We start from the raw sequence: 22,296 nt of genomic DNA, 5'->3' as shown, positions 1-22,296 counted from the left end.
CGAGCCCAGATCCCCGGTTGACCGCCCTAGCTGTTAGGCCAACTCCTCTCCCCTTCTTTCATAAAGACTTGATTTCTCTGTACCCATGACCTGTCCTTATGAAGTCGCTCTTTCTCTTAGGAATGCTTAGCTCTTTGTAATGGCTTGGGCTTTCCTGGTGAAAACCTGCTTTCTGTGGTGAAGACGTCACTCTTTGTGATGAAGGCTTGATATTCTGACTGATGAACACTTGAGCTTTACTTATGAAGAAGTGCTTTCCCTTGAGAAGGCTCGCTTATTCTAGCCCTGCTTGTGATCCTGGTCCTCCTGCTGCTGACTTTTCCACTTCAGTTCTCCCAAGTCAGCCAGAAAATGCTTCCCAGAACACTACTCAGGCTTTCTTTTCTTGTTGTTTGTGGCTGCTAGATTATTAAGTTGGGATGAGGAACTGTTGAATGTAGAAACAGATATCCCCATAGGGACTCTGCTTAGCTCTTTTTAATGTACCTGCTGCAGAGATCTGTGTGTATCCAGGAACCTGTGTATACAGCAAAGGCAAGTTAACTCTGGTAGTTAATGCACTTGCTGGGGAGATGGGTAATGCGCTTATTTGAGAGCATAACGTATTCATATTTGTTTTTCATGTAGGATATATCAGCGGTTAATGCTTTTCTTTCATAGATCTTTGTGTTACTGGAGGTCACAAGGTACAATCAGAGTATTATAGCTCAGTGAGTTATGCACTTGAATCAAAGAGCTGCATGTAACATGCTGCGAGTCATAAGTTGAGACACTTGCAATCAACTTTTAGGCCTGGTGTTAGCCAAAAGGATTTCATTTTCTAAAATTATACATATACTATACTTGCATATAGGAGCTTCAGCTTACCGTCATCACCCACAAGCTTGTTATTAGATGTTTCATCTTTTTCTTCACCGCATTACAGCATAAAGGTTGGGGCATTTGATTTGCCCTCTTCAGCCAGTAGCTAACATCATTATGAGTGACCGCATTCTGCGCTTTTACAAGGAGGACATTCGTCCACAAAGTAGTTTGCTTAAGAGCCAGGGACTACTATTGTAATGCGTGCTTTGAGACCAGAACATAGGTTTGCTTTTATCCAGGTTCTAGGAAAACGACCTCTTGGAATCGCTCTGGACTTCTGGCCTAAGGCTTGTGGTTACGAGCAACACGAGCGCCCGCTCCTGTTGCTGGTAACCGCAAGCCATAGGCCGGAAGTCCAAAGCGACTCACACTCGCGGCAGCAAAAGTGATAACCCTCGCACTGTGCCTCACACCCCAGAGTATGTACCCGCAAGCCTGTGGCCGATGTCGGCCTTTGAATGAACAAGCCAACACCCGTTTGTTTCATAGTGGTCAGTGTTGGCCGCAGTTTTTATTACAATACATGCGTATACTGTTCGTCATACGTCACATGCGGATTTTGCCATACAATATCATTAGTAAAATTGTCATGCATGGTCATAAATCATCAGTCTGTGTTTGCTGATCCCCTCCGTCGTCCATTCCCTTTGGACTGTCAGTTCGTTCGTTAGTTCTTTTGGGTTGTCTCAGAAATGCAGTTACCAGCAACACGAGCGCGCCCGCGCACCACTTGCGGGATGCTGCAGTGCTTTCACTCCATCTTTAAAAGTGCCTCGCTCTGTTTTTCCTTCCAGTCCGACTAAAGGCGGGTTATGATGAAAAGTTTGCAGTGAAGTTTCTGCAAAGCAGGCTCCCTGCCTCTCAGAAAGAAATAAGTGCTCTTCGGATACGCTTCTGTGAGAGGAGTGAAGGAGTGAGATCTGACTCTGTCTCGGGGACTTCACAAAGAGGGACAGAGCGAGTGGACAACTTGGCCTGAAGTGAGTGAGTGAATGGGAGAGTTTTGTCTATGAGTAAACCTATGATTAGGGAGGGGGAGGTCCAGCCCATATTATGACAGGCTGCTTTCCGTATGCATACTTTTCCTAAAACATACCTCTCATATCATATCATTATTTTTTACTGTCCTCACACACAGACTCAGGCTCACTCACCTCACCCCTCCCCGCATCCCTGCTAACCCCTCGCTCCTTCCCTCCTAATCGTTTTCTGAGCACTTTGTTTCTAGTTCATACTCACCGGCGCCTTGTCTGTCTGCTCACCTTGTGCGTGTACTCACTAAATCCACTTCAGCAACTGAGTAAAACAATTATTCACATTACATCTCTGTACAAGGAACGCTTCTGCACTTGGAGTCGCATGCTGCTATCAGTTTATTATTATTCTTAGTTAAATTATAATGAAGCTGTTGGGATCTGGTTCTATGTCTTAGGAGCTTAGTACGTGAACATTCCCAGCGTGGAATGTTCCTCATGTTGTGTTCTCACCTCGGCAGTTGCTGCCGGGGAGTTCCTGTGACTGGCTGGAATAAAGTACTCTCCAGAAGCCTCTCCACTTTTTTTCTATACATTGTCTGTTTTTTTTCTCTCTCTTTTGTGTCAACCTACATGTCTTTCTCCCCATTCCCTCTCTTTTTGGTTTCTCATTCCTCCACCTTCTCTCTCACCCTTTTTACACCTTTCCCTTTTTTTTGCTGATCCATTCTCCCTTACTCTTTCTCATCTCTCTGTTTCACTCCATCTCACTGACTTTCTTTAACTCCACTTCTCTCTCTACCCCATCCTATCCACTCCAATTAGTTGCTGTTCCCTTCCCTCTTGGTCTTCCACTCTCCTTTAGTCTCCCCCTGTTTAACCTTTTCTCTTCCTCTTCATTTATTACTCTCTATTTTCTCTAGACCTTTCGCTTGCTCGTGCTCAAAATTACCTCTCTTGGGTTCCATTGGCCTCTCCACCATGCTCTCCCCTTCTCCCTTTCCCTCTTCTAACTGTCTGCACATCTCTATAAGCGCTCCTCACTCTCTCAGCCCGCACCAGCCTTTGTATTTTACACACTACTTTTCCTTCTTTTGGTCTCTTTCTTTCAAACCTAACTCCACCTGAGAAACATCCTTCTTTCATTCTTTCTCCTCTATATTATTCACTATCTTGCACTCTCTCATCTCTGTCCTTCTCCATGTATTTCTTCCTCCCTATGTCCCCACTCCCTCTTCTACTCCCTCCTCCTCCACTCTTTACCTGTTTCTCCTTCCTTTGACTCTTTTTCTTCCACCCACCTCCAGGTTTCCTATTTTTATATCCCTCCCCACTGATCGCTCCTTCTCCTACTAATTCCATATCTCCTTATTCCTCTCTAGCTAACACCTCTCTCCTAGCTCTACATTCCTATCATGTACTTTTCTCTCTTCCTTCCCTCATTTGATCTCTCCCGTTCTACCTCTCCCACCTCACTATCCCTTCCTCTCTATCCAACTCCCCATTTTTATCTCTGTCTTCTTCACTATCGGTTTGGTTCATTTTCTTGCATTCTCTTGGTCTTTCGCTCTCACAGCATTATCTCTTCAATATTTTCTCACCTCTGTCTCTTACATTGTTTCATCTCGCTGTTCCTCCGCTCCATCTTTCTCTCTTTACCCCACTGTTTTCCTTCCCTCCCACCTCCCATCATATTCTCTCCTAATTCCTAAAATCCATCTTTATATTTTTGTTTCGGTTTCTTTGTCATTCATTCTCTATCGCTCCCTCTGTCTTTCTCTCCAGTTCATTAATTTTCTTACTTCCAATTTCTGTCTTTCTGTTTCTTTCATTTAAATATTTATTGGGATACTTTCCACACAAACTCTCTTGGACCGGAATCAGCCGTGCAATTTGGTGCACATACTCTATGCTGTCTAACTTGAACTATCCTGGTTGCCCCCTTACGTTCCAGACTCTCCTTGGGTTACAGAAGTTTATGTTCCATTTCGGCATAGAATGAATAGCCATATGTGTGATGAGTGTACAGTGGGGGTTTAGCTTTCCTTGGCATAGCCAATAGGTCTCACCTTTGGTCCTTATAAGTGTTTAGTTACCCAGCACAATATCCTTGGTGCAACAACATCAACTGTTGCATGGCTAAACACAAGACCTATTGGCTATGCCAATGCCTGTTCTATGTTATGCTATGATTTAATAACTCATGTAACTATGTTATACTGTTTACCTTTCCATGTTATGCAACGCTTCAACAACTGATGTAACTATGTAACCATGTTCTGAAACTATGTCCTATCTCATGTAAAGCGCTCTGACACCTCCGGGTCTAGCCAGCGCTATATGAAACTTTTCAAATAAAAAAAATAAAAAAAATGTTCACTGACTGCTTCAGTAGTTCCACTTCTTCCTCTTCCTGAACCAATGCTTCCTATCTTATTGAGCTAGATTATTTACCCTCTGCTACACCTTTTCCAGATATGACATATCCTGCATATCATTTAATGTATTCCCCTGTTGTGCTTGTATTCCGTAGCATACATCTGAGTATCCACTGTTTTTCAATGTGTTTTTTCCATTGATCGCTGTAATATTATTGCGCTTATGTAAAGTACCCTCATACTTTCAGTAAAAAAAGGATAAATATGACTTTCCAGTTAAGTGAATGTGTTTGCTCCCCTGAATAGATTATCCTCCTCGCCAGGGATGTATGGAGGACTAAACCCCTTCTCATTTGTTCCTATTGTGCCCCCTGGCTGTTCTCCTTTATCCACCCAATCAGAGGCAGGGGATAGGTCTGATATTCATGACGCACCATCAATGCGCTCCATCTGCCTCCCTACTGTACTGGTGATGATGGCTGGAGCGTTCCGTTAGCAGATTATTTCTGTAAATAAAGTGTACCCTTGGTCTTCATTTCGATTGCATTATGGGCAGGCGAGTAAAGCCAAGAGGTGATGAGGTTACTACCCAACTTTACTCTGCCTTCCAATGTGTAATAGGGCCTGATATGTCTTAAAATCAGGCTAGATTGAGTCGGAATTGTGTGTGCTCTTGTAGCTAGCCATCTGCTTCAGTCAATCAGAGAATGCGAGTCAAGCGCTGTCATTATTGTGTCTTGTTACAGGACAAGGGTCTTCAGAATGACCTGAATGTCATCCTCTTCTCTGATCATGGGATGACAGAGCTGTCCTGGATGGACAAGGTCATAGAGCTCCAGAATTACATCAACTTCAGTGATATTGTGATGATGAAGGACAGGGGACCTGTTGTGAACCTATGGCCAGCGGAAGGCAAGCATGAGCAGGTAAGAGAGTTTAGTATTTCTTTACCTATTGGTTGTTCTGTCAAGTAGTCAGTAGATTGCATTTTTTTTACAGGTCTGGATATCAACTCTAGTATCTTAAAAAGGTTACGGAAATTGAGCAGTGGGCGTGAAATTGGAGCTGCATAAACTACTGCGACTTCACAGAGGTCAATTCAGTCAAATCCACTGAAATTCGTAGGATGTAAGAAAGTAACAATGTGGCTTTTGGATGGATGACTTCACATAAAATAACATCACAGGAAGTGACATCCAGGAAGTGCATAAATGGCCACGTTCAGTGCTAAATTACTGAAAGCATGTCAAACTGTGACTGTGTTTTTACAAAGACCCACACATTCTTTACATAACATCATGGCTATGGCTATATTAACACCACCATATTCTACTACTTTAGGCACGCAGAGAAGCGAAAGATGGCTGTAGAATGTTTCAAATACCCAGTAAAATATCTTTGTGAGAGGTGATAGAGCGCCCAAATGGCAAACTGTGTTTTTACCTTGGAGTGTGAGAATCTGTGCAGTGCGCATGGTCCAGTTGCCATTGAAATTGTTCTCACATATAGTGTGAGTGAGTGTTTCCAGCCGGGTTTGGGGAGGGGTCCACAAAAGAAATTTCTTCATCATGTATGTATGAATGAATCAATCAATCATGGGTTTGTTGAGCGCGATACTCACCCGTAAGGGTATCAAGGCGCTGGGAGGGGGCGGGGGGAGGTGCAGAGTTTTGTCCATCAAGGAGGAGGTCTATCAAAGTGCCATGTCTTGAGGTCCCCGGTGAAGTTGGGGAGTGATGTCGTCTGTCTGAGGTGGAGAGGGAGGGCGTCCCAGGCTCTGGCCATGAGGAAGGAGAATGAGTGGCATCCCCATCTGGACTTCCCGGTGCGAGCCACCACGGCATGGGAGAGCTGGGCTGATCGTAGGGTCCTTTGTGGTGCGTGGAATGTGAGTCGGCTATTCAGGTATGCTGGCCCGCTGTTGTGGAGGGCTTTGTGAGCGTGGGTGAGAATCTTGAAGGGGATTCTTGCCTCGATGGGGAGCCAGTGTAATGTGCGCAGGTGCTGGGTGATGTGGCAGTGTCGTGGCAGGTTGAGGAATAGTCTGGCGGCGGTGTTTTGGATGTTTTGAAGTTTGCGGGGGAGGTTATTGTTGATTCCAGCGTAGAGTGCTTTCTCTGAAGCAGACTTTACAACGTCGAGTATATTTTAAACTATTTTCAGTTTATTGGTGAATGAAAATGTTTGGTGGAGAGCTAAGGTGGGAGCTCATTGCTTCCTTCATATACATAAATAATTTTTGCTACTCAACGGAATCATCCTTGCGAAACACAGCCGTCCGGTTTCAGAATCATGGCAACACAACCTTTCGATTATTGTACTACAAAGACACAAAATATAAAAATGTGTGAACGCTTGTTATGCATAAATAAGACAAATACATAATGTGGTTACAGGGGGACGCATAAGCTGCAGAAGGGCGACTGTGGGAGGATGCACAGTCCTTGCTTTTATCTATTTGTCGCTGTAATGAGTCTATCTCTCATCTGTGTCTTATTTAGATGTTCCCTTCTTCTTACAGCCTGTTTTATTATCAGTTTGCTTTATTTTCCTCCAAGCAGATGGTGGAGTTGGGGGTATATGCAGTGAACGGGACCTGTTTGTAGCCAGGCATCCCTGATATGTAGGCCCTTTTGCCATTTTGAGGAACCTCTGATTAACACAAAACTCTACTTCCAGGCCGCCTTTTGAACTCTTAATTCTTTTTAGATACACAGTGGCTTGGATGCTCCTGGGGCTGTATTACACATTATCATTGTTTGTGCCACGCCACACCTTTCAAAAGGTGCACCAGGCACAAACAATGATAACGCCTTCTATTATGGTGAATGCGCTGCCCCCAGGGTAGCCGCGAACTCGCGCTCAGCCCGACACTATTTAATATCTATGTGTCGGACCTTGCTAGTGTCATCAAAGCACACGGGATGAGCCTCACCTCATACGCTGACGACACCCAGCTGGTCTTGGCCATAAAGGGCGATGGACAGGAGGTAGCAGAAAGATTCCAAAGGGGGATGATTGCTATCGGTGAGTGGATGGCAAGAAATTGCCTGAAGCTCAATTCCGATAAAACGGAAGTGGTCATCTTTGGTAACCTTCAGCCAGCCTGGTCGGCAGCTTGGTGGCCATCGGTTCTTGGTGTCCCTCCTACCCCCACCGCTAAGGTTAGAAACCTAGGAGTGACATTTGATGACAAGCTATGTTTCATGGCCCATGCAAACAAGGTGGCAGCTAACGCCCATTTTAAGCTCAAAGTAATAAAAAAGATCATTCCTTACTTACCAGATTCAGCAGCCAAGACGTTAGTCACCTCCTTGGTCCTGACATCGTTGGACTACTGCAACGGTCTTCTGCTTAATGCACAAAGCAGAGTCACGAAAAAGCTTCAGACTGTGCAGAACGCAGCGGCACGCGTGCTATCCAAAAAACCCAAGTTTACTCCCATCTCGGACACCCTGAAAGATTACCACTGGCTAACCATTCAAAATAGGGCTAAATTCAAAGCATTATGCATAGTTTATAAGACCCTGCAAGATCAAGGACCGCGCTTCCTCAAAAAACTACTAATTCCTTATAACCCGTCTAGAACACTTCGGTCCTCCTCACTGAACCAACTTGTGGTTCAACGAAGTAGAACAGTCTCATGGGGTGATCGCCGCTTTTCTATCGCAGCCCCTAAAATCTGGAACTCCTTACCGAACCACATTAAAATAAGTTCCACGCTCCTCCAGTTCAGAAAGAAACTGAAGACGTGGTTATTCAACCAGTAAACCCAGATACCAATCTGCTGATCAGGGATACACAGCATTGCATACCAGCGCCGAGACGCCTACGGGTATTTGCACGCGCTCTATAAATATCATTAAATAAATAAATAAATAGGGGCAGCGCATTCTTGTGAAGACACGGAGCAGCGGCTCCGTGTTTTCACAGTGCAGGAGGCTTCTGCCTGCACTGTCAAAGGGGTTGAGAGATCCCCTTGCAGGCGGGTGCAGTCAGTGACTGTACCTGCCTGCACGAGGATGTCTGGGGGGTCCATGATACCCCTGTTACCTCCTGCAGAGGGCTGCTCTCAGGGGGCACACTCACAGTGGGCCACCCTTTAAATGGCGCACTGTCAGTGTTCCTCCAGCGGGCTTCTATGACTCTGCGCCCATGTCTGTAATATGGCGTGTGCTCAGTCAAAGGAATTCCCTCATTTGCATATGGCACACCCCTATGTAAATGAGGGAACACCCTCTGAAGGTAGCGCTGGTGCATTAAGTGTTTGTAAAGAAAAGGAGTTTAGTCCTGGGATGCAGGGGAAGCTGGACCAGTGAAATATGAACAATAAAGAGTTTGCTAACCCCCACGTGAATAATTATGAAAAAAATTTTGGGGGAAAAACACAAACAAAGAAATTATCTTCTGCTTGTGCAGGTATTTTATTTAAACCTGTTTCAATTTTTTACCAAGTTTCTTTTTATGTTTTCATGGAAGAGAAAGGTACTTATGAACCACATTTATACATATATACAACTATTATACAACAAACATATATACAAATATAAACAGTTATTAAACAATCTTCTTTTTCAAGAGCTACGTTTTCACAAATGTTGACTCTTTGTGAAATATTTCTCACTTATAATTACGAAAAGAATTTTCTTATCTGCGCACTCCCTTATTTAGTGCATTTTTACTCAAATTCATACAATGTTAAGGAAATGTTAGTGTGCTTCTTGGTTGAAAGGTAGCCAACCTGAAAGTAACAAAAGAACCTCTGGTGGAAAACTCCACTAGTTTACCAAGCGCACTACTGGGTATTAAAGTATAACCATAGTAACAATTGAAACCTTGTTGATTTAATTAATCAAAAATGGAGAAAACAAGATTGCTTCTTCAAAAACTATATATTTTTATGATCATTTGCATGTAAATCTCATTTGTTCCGACAAGTCAGTCAGACATTTTGACAATTGCTAAGCATTTTTTACAGAAAAAACTAAATAGCAACAAAGTAAAGTTGACACAATAATTGTTCTGCTGAGCAAAACTCTGATACATTAGAAATCACAGTTGAGAAGTAGGCCCAATGCATTTCGGGAAGATTCCCTTCTTCAGGGGCACTGCAAAAATATAAAACAATGTGTAAGTGTTTTGAAATTACAGTCTGTGTATATCAACTTAAAATACATTCAACTACTGTTTTGATGCGGGGGCAGTTCATGAGGTCCAACTTATGATTCACATCTTGACAGCTATACAACAATTGCATTTGTGGACGTCCTATCCAGGTCAAAAAATCACGAATACAAGTAATGGTGATTGGGTTGAAAATTGTTGATTGGGTTAAGACACTCTTATCCAAAGATTTTTAAAATAACTGATACTGACAGCACATTGTGTTGTATTCAAGTGTAGGGAGGCACCAGGTTCAGCAACGTGCTAAATAAAAGATGTTGCAATTCTTTAAACGGTAACTCTTGTACTCACATTTCAACTGTTTAGAATCTCATTGTTATGGGACGGTACTTCAGCCTCTTGAAAGCCTCTAATTCGATTCTTAGAACTAAGGGCATAAACAACAACATATGTGTCTGTGAACCACTTCTGTTCAATCGACCTCACTGACCAAACCGACCATTATATTCAAGCAACCTCTACTTACTTAGTATGATTACGAGCGCTGGCCAATAACTAACTGGTCTCTACGTGGGTGGTGTGTGCTCAATGGGATCAGACCTATGTGCGTTTGGCGTCTTCTTCACTTGGACGAGGAATCACTGCAGCAACATGATTCTCAATGCTATCTTTAACTGTGGTACAATAAATGAAACAATGTAACAAATCCTTACCCTGAATAGTTTAAAAACGTCAAAAACTGCTGGATAAATAAAGACACAGTGGTTCTGACTGAGATTTATGATCTTGTTCTTAACACATGGTTAACTCAATAAACTACCCTGCCCGTTTTAGCCCACTGACGAAATCGTGTTCTATTAACCAAAACTTTAAGGGTAGCCACATTGTTTCAAAACACCTGATAACTGCTTGCCCGCAAACCCTTTTGATGTTGTATCTCCTTAACAGCGTAGTAATGCTGAATATGTCATTAAATGCTTAACTCAAAGCATAAAACCGTACGTTTCAACACTGCGTGATTTTGCTAGTTACATTATTGTGCTAAACTCCTAACGTGATAACAATCACCTATGGAGAATACATCCTCACCAAAAATGGGCGCACCTTTCACCTCGAGTCTAAAAAAACAAGCGTATCTATTTTCAACACTTTTCAAGTCTCAACGAGCCGCTAACGTAACTACTACAGCTTGCATCAACTCACCTCTCACTGCGGAGATTCTGGCCGTTCGTGTAGCTCACTCCACCACGGAAGATTGTGAAAAATGTGGGAGACTTATTTATACCCGTTATCGACTAACATCCAAATGGGACTACATTGTATCCTCCTCTATCCCGCGCCCGCGAGACCATTATAGACAGAGTAGTAGGACCAAAAAACACGCGTCGGCCATCTTAGAGAAGTAAAAATCGAGGGCGACCTAACTGTTGCTACCGAGTGGACAGAGTAGTAGGACCAAAAAACACGCGTCGGCCATCTTAGAGAAGTAAAAATCGAGAGTGACCTAACTGTTACTACCGCTATGCGTAATCACTAATGTGCATCTCCGTGGACTTTTGTAAATAGAGTCACTATACAAGATGATGAAAAACGGAGTGTATTAAACCTGGTCACCGTTGTATGTATTATGTAATTTCTGTCAACCAACACTGCTGAATATGAGTAGTGAACGGAGTGTAGTACATGTGTCATAATTTCTGACCATTACTGAAAAAAGTATCTGTAAGAATTGATAAATACAATTGGACATGGATAAGAATCCATAATCAATATACAATATGGGCAACTTGTTGATAAGTGTTTTACTTGACCCAAAAACATATATAATGACATGATAGCGTTGGACATAATTCAACAATCATGTGTTAAAAAATTGTTATCCAAGCGATATATGAATTATTACTGTGCGTAAACCCAATCAAACACTGCTAGTACCTCATAATAAATAAACATTGTTTACAGTGGTGTATATCTGACAAGAACAATCAAGTTGTAATACCATCATGAAAACAGATATTCATTTGAGCCAGGTATAAGATGTTCTTCGCCAAAATTGATAAGTTTAACAGACAACATCCTATGAAGATCACACAACTATAAAAAACATTGCAGTTCAATCCTATCATTAAGTCCGCTAGGGACCAAAGTCTGGAGAAACTTAGTCCACCAGGCCTCTCTCTGTGCTAAGTGTCTTGAATGATTGTGGTCTTGTTTTGCTGAAACAATTTCAAGAATGGTGAACCTAAGCTGTGCATTGGTGTGTTGATGTTCTAACCAATGTGTTGCAAAGTAGGACTTAGTAGACTTAGTTCTGAATGTGCTTTTATGTTCGGAAATGCGTATTTTGATTTTTCTTGAAGTTTTCCCAACGTAAAGCAAACCACATGGGCATCTGATGGTATAGACAACATTCGAACTATTGCAGTCTCCGTTGTATTTTAATGAAATGCTTTTCCCCGATTGTGGGTGGTAGATGGTATTCCCTGTTATTACATTATTGCAATGAACACAATTGTAACATTTACGCATTCCATTGAACAAAGGTTGATTTTCTGAAGCTGTTGCTTTCAGTATTTCTTTAAGATTCTTACTTCTTGTGTACGCGAACAAAGGTTCTTCATCGAATAGTCCCTTAAAATCAGGCTCTTGTCTTAACAATTCCCATCTGGATTTTATGATGTGTTTAATTGCTGGTGATTTCGATGAATATTTGGACACGAACACATGTCTGCTTGTCGTTTCTTTTAGTTTGCTGCTAAGTAACTCTTCACGGGGTTTAGTTTCAGTTTTACTCAGAGCTGTTGCCAAAACTTCTGTAGGGTAACCTCTTTGCTTGAATCTCTCTAACTGTTGTTGCAAAGCTTCTTGTAAATCAGCTTGATTGGAAGTTATCCGCTTCACTCTGAGCAATTGCGAGTACGGCAAATTGTTTTTCAATGAAGGCGGATGAAAGCTTGAGTACAACAATAAGTTGTTTCTATCAGTCGGTTTTGTGTACACTGATGTTTCCAATTTGTTCTCTCTTTGAGTTATCTGAACGTCCAAATAGTGAATATGTTGTTGGCTAATCTCATGGGTGAATTTAATCCTTTCATGCTTATTGTTAAGTTCACCAATCAGCTGTTCTAGTAGAGCCTGTGAGCTTTTCCAGACTAGGAAAATATCATCTATGAATCTGATATAAAAAGCTAAATTCATGGCCCAGTCATCCTGCTTGAAAATGTGTCTATCCTCAATTGAGCACACACCACCCACGTAGAGACCAGTTAGTTATTGGCCAGCGCTCGTAATCATACTAAGTAAGTAGAGGTTGCTTGAATATAATGGTCGGTTTGGTCAGTGAGGTCGATTGAACAGAAGTGGTTCACAGACACATATGTTGTTGTTTATGCCCTTAGTTCTAAGAATCGAATTAGAGGCTTTCAAGAGGCTGAAGTACCGTCCCATAACAATGAGATTCTAAACAGTTGAAATGTGAGTACAAGAGTTACCGTTTAAAGTATTGCAACATCTTTTATTTAGCACGATGCTGAACCTGGTGCCTCCCTACACTTGAATACAACACAATGTGCTGTCAGTATCAGTTATTTTAAAAATCTTTGGATAAGAGTGTCTTAACCCAATCAACAATTTTCAACCCAATCACCATTACTTGTATTCGTGATTTTTTGACCTGGATAGGACGTCCACAAATGCAATTGTTGTATAGCTGTCAAGATGTGAATCATAAGTTGGACCTCATGAACTGCCCCCGCATCAAAACAGTAGTTGAATGTATTTTAAGTTGATATACACAGACTGTAATTTCAAAACACTTACACATTGTTTTATATTTTTGCAGTGCCCCTGAAGAAGGGAATCTTCCCGAAATGCATTGGGCCTACTTCTCAACTGTGATTTCTAATGTATCAGAGTTTTGCTCAGCAGAACAATTATTGTGTCAACTTTACTTTGTTGCTATTTAGTTTTTTCTGTAAAAAATGCTTAGCAATTGTCAAAATGTCTGACTGACTTGTCGGAACAAATGAGATTTACATGCAAATGATCATAAAAATATATAGTTTTTGAAGAAGCAATCTTGTTTTCTCCATTTTTGATTAATTAAATCAACAAGGTTTCAATTGTTACTATGGTTATACTTTAATACCCAGTAGTGCGCTTGGTAAACTAGTGGAGTTTTCCACCAGAGGTTCTTTTGTCACTTATAATTACCACAAAATGAAACAAGAAAAGGCAACCAAATTATTATAAGAAAGATCAAATATCAATTTTGAGGAAAAGATCAAAGCAATTGATAATGCGATTAACAATAAATTCCTGTTCACTTTCTTTGAGTGCCTGCCGACGCGTTTCGAATCTGTAGTTGAGTGACAGATTCTCATTAGGGCTCTTTCATTGGGGGTAATCTGAATGGAGAATGCAAAAGAAGATCATTCAGTAGCTAGATCAGAATAAGAGTAACTTATTCGCCCCTTTGTAAAAGATTGATGTCACAAAGCCTGTTACCTTAAGCTATGGACAACGCGGTCCCGCGGGTCCAATACATGTGACGAAGCTAATGACTTCCTGGGTCCTTTTACTGTGACTGTGGACCTGGTGTACGAAATGAGGAATATTTACTATTTACATCACTGACCAATCAGAGGACAGTCTGTTTAACAGACAGAAAAGCAAAAAAGTCCATACCTATAATGGTGAAGGCAGCGTTGGTTTTTTTTTTCTTTTTTTATATTGAAGTTGTTGGAAGAATCCTCCGCACTCATACGGGGACTCCAAAATCCTGTAAGGTATGAAGAATAGCGCTTATGAAAGCCCATTCTTTGTTTTTATTTTCTACTCGACAATGTTCGCAGCAAAGCCAGACATACCTGCGCTGTTTTCTTTTACTGCAGGGAGCGTGTTCCGATCTTCTCAGATCTCGCACGCCTCTGTTGTTTTAATTCTGCCGCGTGGGACCGTGATTCAGCGTCCTCCGCGGTGTTGGGGACAGCGTTTCAAATCGCGCTGTACACCTACAAAGAGGTATTACGGTTTTAGTTGGGAGCTGAAATGTGGCCTGAGATGGCAGTACTGTTTATGGCCGAGTACGAGAAAAAATACGTGGAAGAAAACAATCCCTTTCAACACCACATCATTCAGTGGTACAGGTATATCGATGACGTGTGGCTCCTGTGGCAGGGGAGCCACACCGAATTGATAGACTTCCACAATTGGCTCAATGCTAGACATAAGGACATTAAGTTCTCTGTAGACTCAAGCAATCTGAAAATGACATTTTTGGATGTCGAAATATCAAATACGGACGGCAGACTGAGTTCCTCCTTACATAAGAAAGCAACCGATAAAAACGCCATCCTCCACTACAGGAGTTCACATCCAAGGAATCTAAGGGCAAATGTCCCATATGGACAACTTCTTCGCATTAGAAGAAATTGCTCAGAAATAAAACACTTCGACCAACATGGACAGATCTTCTGTGAGGAAATGTGCCAAAGGGGCTATCCCAGTACTAAAACATTCATACAAAAGAGCACGCTATACCCCTAGAGAGTGTCTCTTTGAAACTAAAGCAAAGCGAGACCTAGAGAATCTGGTGTGTGTCACTACCTTCTGCGCAGAAACACATAACATAAGACAAATGGTGCTCAAACATTGGCATCTTCTTGAAGAACTTGAAGTACCCTTTCCACGCCCGATTTTTGCGTACAAGAAAAATCAAAGCATTGGACAACAGATTGTCCGTGCAGACATAAGGCTAAACAAACCCAAAAGTGACTTGTTATCACAATGGGGTTTAAAACCCATTGGAGGCCACCACAGATGTGGGAATTGTGTGGCATGTGATTCCACCATTGAGGGCAACACCTTCCAACACGCAAACCTTAGCTGGCCACACTCTGCCTTCTCGAACTACAGGACCAAAAATGTTGTATACGCCATTGTTTGTCCCTTTCTAAAAGTGTACATAGGGAAAACGACCCAACAAGTGAATGCACGCATGACACAACATCGATCACGTCTCAAAAATAAAGTTCAAACTGCGCCCCTGGTACAACACTTCATTGAGAAAAATCATGCGGATAATGAATTCCAGTGGACTGTCTTGTACAGTATGAACCAAATGAAACCCGGCATTAATATAGAACAAGTGTTGCTTAGAAAGGAGGCATATTTGATTTTAATATTCAACAGCGCCCAAACAGGCTTGAACTCGCTGTCTGAGATTTCGAGGCTGTGAAGCACTTGGAATCTCCTCAAACGACCCGTAAACTACAGGTACCATAATGCTTAGCGGTGGCTTAATATAGTGGAAGAGCCAATCCGTGGCCTCCGTATTGGTGGATGGTTCATAATGAGAGGAACTCACATTGAGAGGAAGGTGAGTGAAGAGGGGAGAGACCACTTTGTTTCAAACCCACATTTCAGCTCCCAACTAAAACCGTAATACCTCTTTGTAGGTGTACAGCGCGATTTGAAACGCTGTCCCCAACACCGCGGAGGACGCTGAATCACGGTCCCACGCGGCGGAATTAAAACAACAGAGGCGTGCGAGATCTGAGAAGATCGGAACACGCTCCCTGCAGTAAAAGAAAACAGCGCAGGTATGTCTGGCTTTGCTGCGAACATTGTCGAGTAGAAAATAAAAACAAAGAATGGGCTTTCATAAGCGCTATTCTTCATACCTTACAGGATTTTGGAGTCCCCGTATGAGTGCGGAGGATTCTTCCAACAACTTCAATATAAAAAAAGAAAAAAAAAACCAACTCTGCCTTCACCATTTTAGGTATGGACTTTTTTGCTTTTCTGTCTGTTAAACAGACTGTCCTCTGATTGGTCAGTGATGTAAATAGTAAATATTCCTCATTTCGTACACCAGGTCCACAGTCACAGTAAAAGGACCCAGGAAGTCATTAGCTTCGTCACATGTATTGGACCCGCGGGACCGCGTTGCCCATAGCTTAAGGTAACAGGCTTTGTGACATCAATCTTTTACAAAGGGGCGAATAAGTTACTCTTATTCTGATCTAGCTACTGAATGATCTTCTTTTGCATTCTCCATTCAGATTAGCCCCAATGAAAGAGCCCTGATGAGAATCTGTCACTTAACTACAGATTCGAAACGCGTCAGCAGGCACTCAAAGAAAGTGAACAGGAATTTATTGTTAATCGCATTATCAATTGCTTTGATCTTTTCCTCAAAATTGATATTTGATCTTTCTTATAATAATTTGGTTGCCTTTTCTTGTTTCATTTTGTGGTAATTATAAGTGAGAAATATTTCACAAAGAGTCAACATTTGTGAAAACGTAGCTCTTGAAAAAGAAGATTGTTTAATAACTGTTTATATTTGTATATATGTTTGTTGTATAATAGTTGTATATATGTATAAATGTGGTTCATAAGTACCTTTCTCTTCCATGAAAACATAAAAAGAAACTTGGTAAAAAATTGAAACAGGTTTAAATAAAATACCTGCACAAGCAGAAGATAATTTCTTTGTTTGTGTTTTTCCCCAAAAATGTTTTTCATAATTATTCACGTGGGGGTTAGCAAACTCTTTATTGTTCATATGGTGCATTAAGTGTGCCAGCAATATTGGTATTATAGAAGGGGACGCACAAGCGTCTGCGTCCCCTTCTATAATACCAAAGTTCCCTGGAGGCGCGCAAAGCTGCACAAACGCCCTTTGAACCCCTGGCCTGGACTCTAGAGGAGAGATTCAATTCAATCTTTGATCAATGATGATAGCACAGTAATGATGCTTTCCCCCACTAGCCCCTCAGGGTTCCCTTGTTTGCTGCAGAGAAAGCTAAGGGCAAGAGATGGAAACTGCAGAAGAAACAAGGCTCTTGTAATCCCGTTTACTTTCTGTTTTCCTGACCCATAGCAGGGGGAGCAAGTGCAATTTTAGGAGTATTGTGGGTCAAGCGAAGGATAGGAACTGGTATCCTTAACAAAATTCAATGCCCAACCGGTACATTTATTTAATTGTATTTATTTTTAGGTCTGGCCAGCTCTATCTGCATCAACAGCCTTGTGTAATTAAGAAAATCATAAATAAAAATAATGCATAGGCCTCTTCATTCATTGGTTTGTTCAACTGTGAGCCAACGTTTGCTCCCGCCAACCATATCATATAGCACTGAGGCAACCGGTCAGCCCACTTCAGCCAGGGCTGGAGCCGAATACTTTATTTCACCAATGTTCTTTTTCTTTCAATTTTCTATCCTTCTTTTGTCGCCTTTGAGTATCTAAACTTTGTTTTCAGATTACAATAATTCAAAGCCAACAGTAACTTCTCTTTGCACCAAAAAGTATGATATTTTTCTGTGGTGTACATTCGCACTAAAAGTATTCCGATTCTAAGTATGCCTACCTACTAGGAAGCCAAAAAAAGGGGGGTTTCCTTTCTGTGGTTATTGAATAAAGTTTGTACAATAAATCAGACCAATAGAGTGAGACCACTGTTGCAGGACAGATTTTTTCAATATCCTCAAAAACTCATACCTTTAGACCAAAAGATGTATCAAAAGTTGTCACATTTATTTAAAAAAGAAGAAAAAGCAAACATTGATATTCAAAAATTCAGACAGTTTCATGTAAACAGCAAAATACATACATATACTTATTCTTCCTAATGTTACAATATAAAATATTTAAAAATAAACAAAGTTGTCGACGCGTTTCGGTGCTTATTCGGATCGAACACCTTCCTCAGGACTTATGGTTAAAAACTTCATACATTTTCAAAGCATTTTCAGTTTGCTATGCCAGTCTTGATCCTGGAGTGTAATATTTCTTTGGTTTATATGTTCACATCTGCTAGATCATCTGGAGGATTTTGTATTCATGTGCAGAGTTTGAACTATTGGGTGGAGACTTCTCCGCGCGCCTTTCTTTGTATATATATAGGTCGCCTTGAAGTATTCTGGAACCTTCTTATAGGTTGGTTCCAATTTCTGGTTGGTTCAAGCGTGCTTTGCACCTTGATTACAGTCCTTGCACGCGATCCAGCCTGGTCTCCCCGGTCTCCAGAGTCAGACTTCAAGGCGACCTATATATATACAAAGAAAGGCGCGCGGAGAAGTCTCCACCCAATAGTTCAAACTCTGCACATGAATACAAAATCCTCCAGATGATCTAGCAGATGTGAACATATAAACCAAAGAAATATTACACTCCAGGATCAAGACTGGCATAGCAAACTGAAAATGCTTTGAAAATTTATGAAGTTTTTAACCATAAGTCCTGAGGAAGGTGTTCGATCCGAATAAGCACCGAAACGCGTCGACAACTTTGTTTATTTTTAAATATTTTATATTGTAACATTAGGAAGAATAAGTATATGTATGTATTTTGCTGTTTACATGAAACTGTCTGAATTTTTGAATATCAATGTTTGCTTTTTCTTCTTTTTTAAATAAATGTGACAACTTTTGATACATCTTTTGGTCTAAAGGTATGAGTTTTTGAGGATATTGAAAAAATCTGTCCTGCAACAGTGGTCTCACTCTATTGGTCTGATTTATTGTACAAACTTTATTCAATAACCACAGAAAGGAAACCCCCCTTTTTTTGACGTCACTATTTCCCAGTCCTTTCTGGGTTGATTCGGGAAAACTCTCTCCTGTTTTTCGATACCTACTAGGAAGCACCTTCTGATGTTATTGTGGCATCTGAAGCATGTCTTACTTCTGATGTTATGGTGCCATGGTTATATTTGATTCCATGTGAGGTCCTGGTATCCCAGGTGATAGAATGTGTTGATTCAAATGTGTTAGAGCTGTTACCTGTGATTAGCTGGGACCTGGATGGGTTTCTTCTTACCCTGAAATAAACTTGAATTTCTACTCCACTACCTTCCTCCTGCGTGATCCTTTCTTCATCTGTTGCAAGGATCTTACACTGGCGTAGTCGGCAGCTGAAAGGAAAGAAGAACCCAACAAGCCTCAATTACAATTTTAAACCTTCAATTTCCACAGGTAGTGAATGGACACTCCTACCTGAGGTACTGTGCCTTTGTCCCACATGTTACCTTTTGCCAAGACCCTGCATCGGTTTAAGCCAAAAATCTCAGAGACTGGGCGCTATCGTCACACACCATGGGACTGGGGGCTATTGCCTCGCTTTTCACCTCTTTGTGCCCCTCTGGTGATAGATGCCGGTGGTGTTGGATGGTCGACTCTGGCTCGTCCTCCGGGTTGTATTGTTCTTCTGACTCTTACTTAAAAGCTCCATTTACTGTGTCAGTATCTTAAGACTAGTGGCATGTACGAAGCAACATGTGTACTGACATTTCAGCATTTCAAGTTGTGCTTTCACTTTGTGTTTTGAGGGCTGTGATTTCACTTTTCTCTAATTTTGTTGCTCGCACCTACTTCGGCTATTAAGGTGTTGGTTGCGTTCACAGGCCACAGTGCTGTCTTTTGGATCAAGACTGCGTGTTTACAGGCCCCATTGTTGTCTTTCAAATCTACACTGAGAATAACACATCCTACCTCACTTCCCCACTGCGTGCCAAAGAAGCTTTGAGCACGCTTCCAATTCTGCCTTCTGGTTTGGCTCCTCAGCCTTCAAGGAGCTCTTTCCTCACTTCGAACACCTGCGCCATCCCTTACGTGTCACGTCTGGAATGCACATCTTAGCATACGGCAGCACGCATTTCACGCTGCGTGACTCATGGCGGCAGCCATCTTTGGCCTTATAATGTCAGTAAAAATAAAAATCATGCCTGTTTGGAAATGCTACAGGTGTGACAAAATTGGCCACCAAGCTAATAACCAGAAATGCCCTGCTTTGAATGTTATTTGTTCTGAATGAGAAAAAAAGGACCATCTTTCTATTGTTTGCCAAACCAAGACCAGTTCTAATGTTATGTGTGTGGAAGCAGAGATTCCCCAAAGAGGATTTTGTCTGTGACCAGATTATAGTCCAAGTAGATTCTGGCATGCAGGACAAGTCTTGACTGGTCGATACCATTCAGGTGGAAGGTGAATCCACTAGTGTTCTCTTTGACTCAGGTGCTAAAATCACCAAAGTTTCAAGGGTATTTTACAAAAACAAACGGGCCTACAAGACTTCACTTCTTAAACCCGATATAAATCCTTTGGCCTGTGGTGGGGAGCCCATTCCACTATCTGTTTACTTCACAGGACTCATTGAGTACACAGGCTGTTAAACCTCTGGCAAGATTTATGTGACGGAGAAAGGGAACAGTATAATCAGCTGGTTCCACCAAGGGGATTTGGGCGTCATGCTTGACCCAGGTAGCACGTGTCCCATCAAATTAAAAAAAGAAGTCAATGCCATTTATGAAAACCCTGATCGTATTATTGAAACTCAAATTAAGAAGAGTTTCCTCAACGTGTTTAAGGATGAACTTGGTTGTCTTAAAGGGTTCAAACTTGAAATACGTTTGCGTCTTGACTCACAACCCTCTAGCTGCAAAGTGAGAAGTGTACCTTTGGCTGTGAGGGAAGAAATGAGAAAAGAATTGGACAAATTAAAGCTAGGTGGAATAATTGAAGAGGTCAAAGGGACTGATTGGTTGGCCCTGGTGGTCGCAGCTCACATGGCCAATGGGTCCCTCCACCTTTGTGTGGACTTGAGACAACTAAACAAATGTGTAATAGTTGATCGTTACCCACTCCCGAATTGTTGGTCTTTGCTAGGGGGAGCTAAGGTGTTTCAGCACTATTGACTTGGCTTCAGCCTATCACCAGATGGAGCTGGCTGAGGCTTTGAAGGACTACACAGCGTTCATAACTCCATTTGGCACATTCACATTTGTAAAGATGCCGTTTGGCCTTGTGTCTGTGGCGTCTGTTTTTCAGCGTGCCATGGAGAAGATACTCAAAGTCTGTAAAGGAGTCTGTGTCTACCAGGACGACATTCTTCTGTTTGGAAAGATCATAAAGAACACGAAGACTGTCTTAATGTTGTTTTGGGTAGACTTGAGAACTCTGTTTGGTACATCCTCCATCCACTACTGTGTCAGGTGAAGAAGTTGCGCCTAAGTCTAATCTGCTAGATACCATATCCGGGATGTATCCTCCCTCTTGTAGTGAAGAACTCATGAAACTCTTTGGAATGGTTGAATATTATAATAAGTTTGTTGAAAATTTTACTAAGGTCAGTATCAACATGAGGGTGCTCTTGAGGACAGGTGTTGGATTCAAGTGGAATGAAGAGTGTGGCCACAAGTTTGTTTCTCTCAGGAGAAAGCTCACTGATGCCCACAAGCATAAAAGTTTTGACCCTTCTAAAACCCTTCTAACACGTCCATCATTACAACAGACACCAGTCTCAAAGGTTAGGGAGCCATCCTTCAACAAGAAGGTAAAGTGAGTATGAGAACAATCATGTTTGTCTTTGAGGGCTTAAGGACACTGAGTCTTGTTACTCCGTCATTAAAAGGGAGGCCTTGGCAGTGTTTTGGGCCATCAAGAAGCTGAAAACAATTCTGTGGGGGGGCCAGGTTTTTGGTGACGACTGATCATAAGCTACTCTGTGAAATCTAAACAGAAAAGGGGATAAACCTAGTCTCAAGCAGAATAGCCAAGTTGGTTATAGTCCTTCAGGAGTATGATATTGAGATTAGTTTTGAGGCTTAAAGGATGAGTTGGCTGTTTGTGATGGGGTTTTACTGTGTGGAACAACACTTGTTCCCCCGCTCAAACTTCGCAAACTCTTAATTGATCTGGCCCACAAATCTCATTCTGGAATGTCCAAAACAAAGGAGCAGCTCCGGTCCTCTTATTGGTGGCCGGGTTTGGATTTATATGTTGAGAGAGTCGTAAGGGACTGCATAGTGTGTGCTACGAGTGAAAACTCTAAGCTGGTAAGAGTCCAGCCCATGGTAATCAGGGAACTTCCCCGTGGACCCTGGAAGGAAGTGGCTTTGGATATACTTTGGCCTATTTATTCTAACGGTCAACAGGTATTCATCCTGGTGC

General features: G+C 41.8%; 1 protein-coding gene across 1 annotated transcript in view; it reads left to right on the top strand.

The window, feature by feature from the left end:
- Positions 1-22,296, top strand: part of ENPP6 (ectonucleotide pyrophosphatase/phosphodiesterase 6) — a 335,439-nt gene that overhangs the window by 240,417 nt on the left and 72,726 nt on the right. Inside the window, exon 5 of the mRNA XM_086962479.1 lies at positions 4,963-5,142. Within this exon, the coding sequence (XP_086818605.1) occupies positions 4,963-5,142 (180 nt within the window). The remainder of the gene's footprint in view (positions 1-4,962; positions 5,143-22,296) is intronic.

The sequence above is a fragment of the Lissotriton vulgaris genome, chromosome 3_1 (assembly GCF_964263255.1).
Source record: "Lissotriton vulgaris chromosome 3_1, aLisVul1.2, whole genome shotgun sequence".
In the NCBI taxonomy this organism is placed as follows: Eukaryota; Metazoa; Chordata; class Amphibia; order Caudata; family Salamandridae; genus Lissotriton; species Lissotriton vulgaris.
Note: the sequence above shows the minus strand (reverse complement) of the source record. Positions and strands in the feature narration are given on the sequence as shown.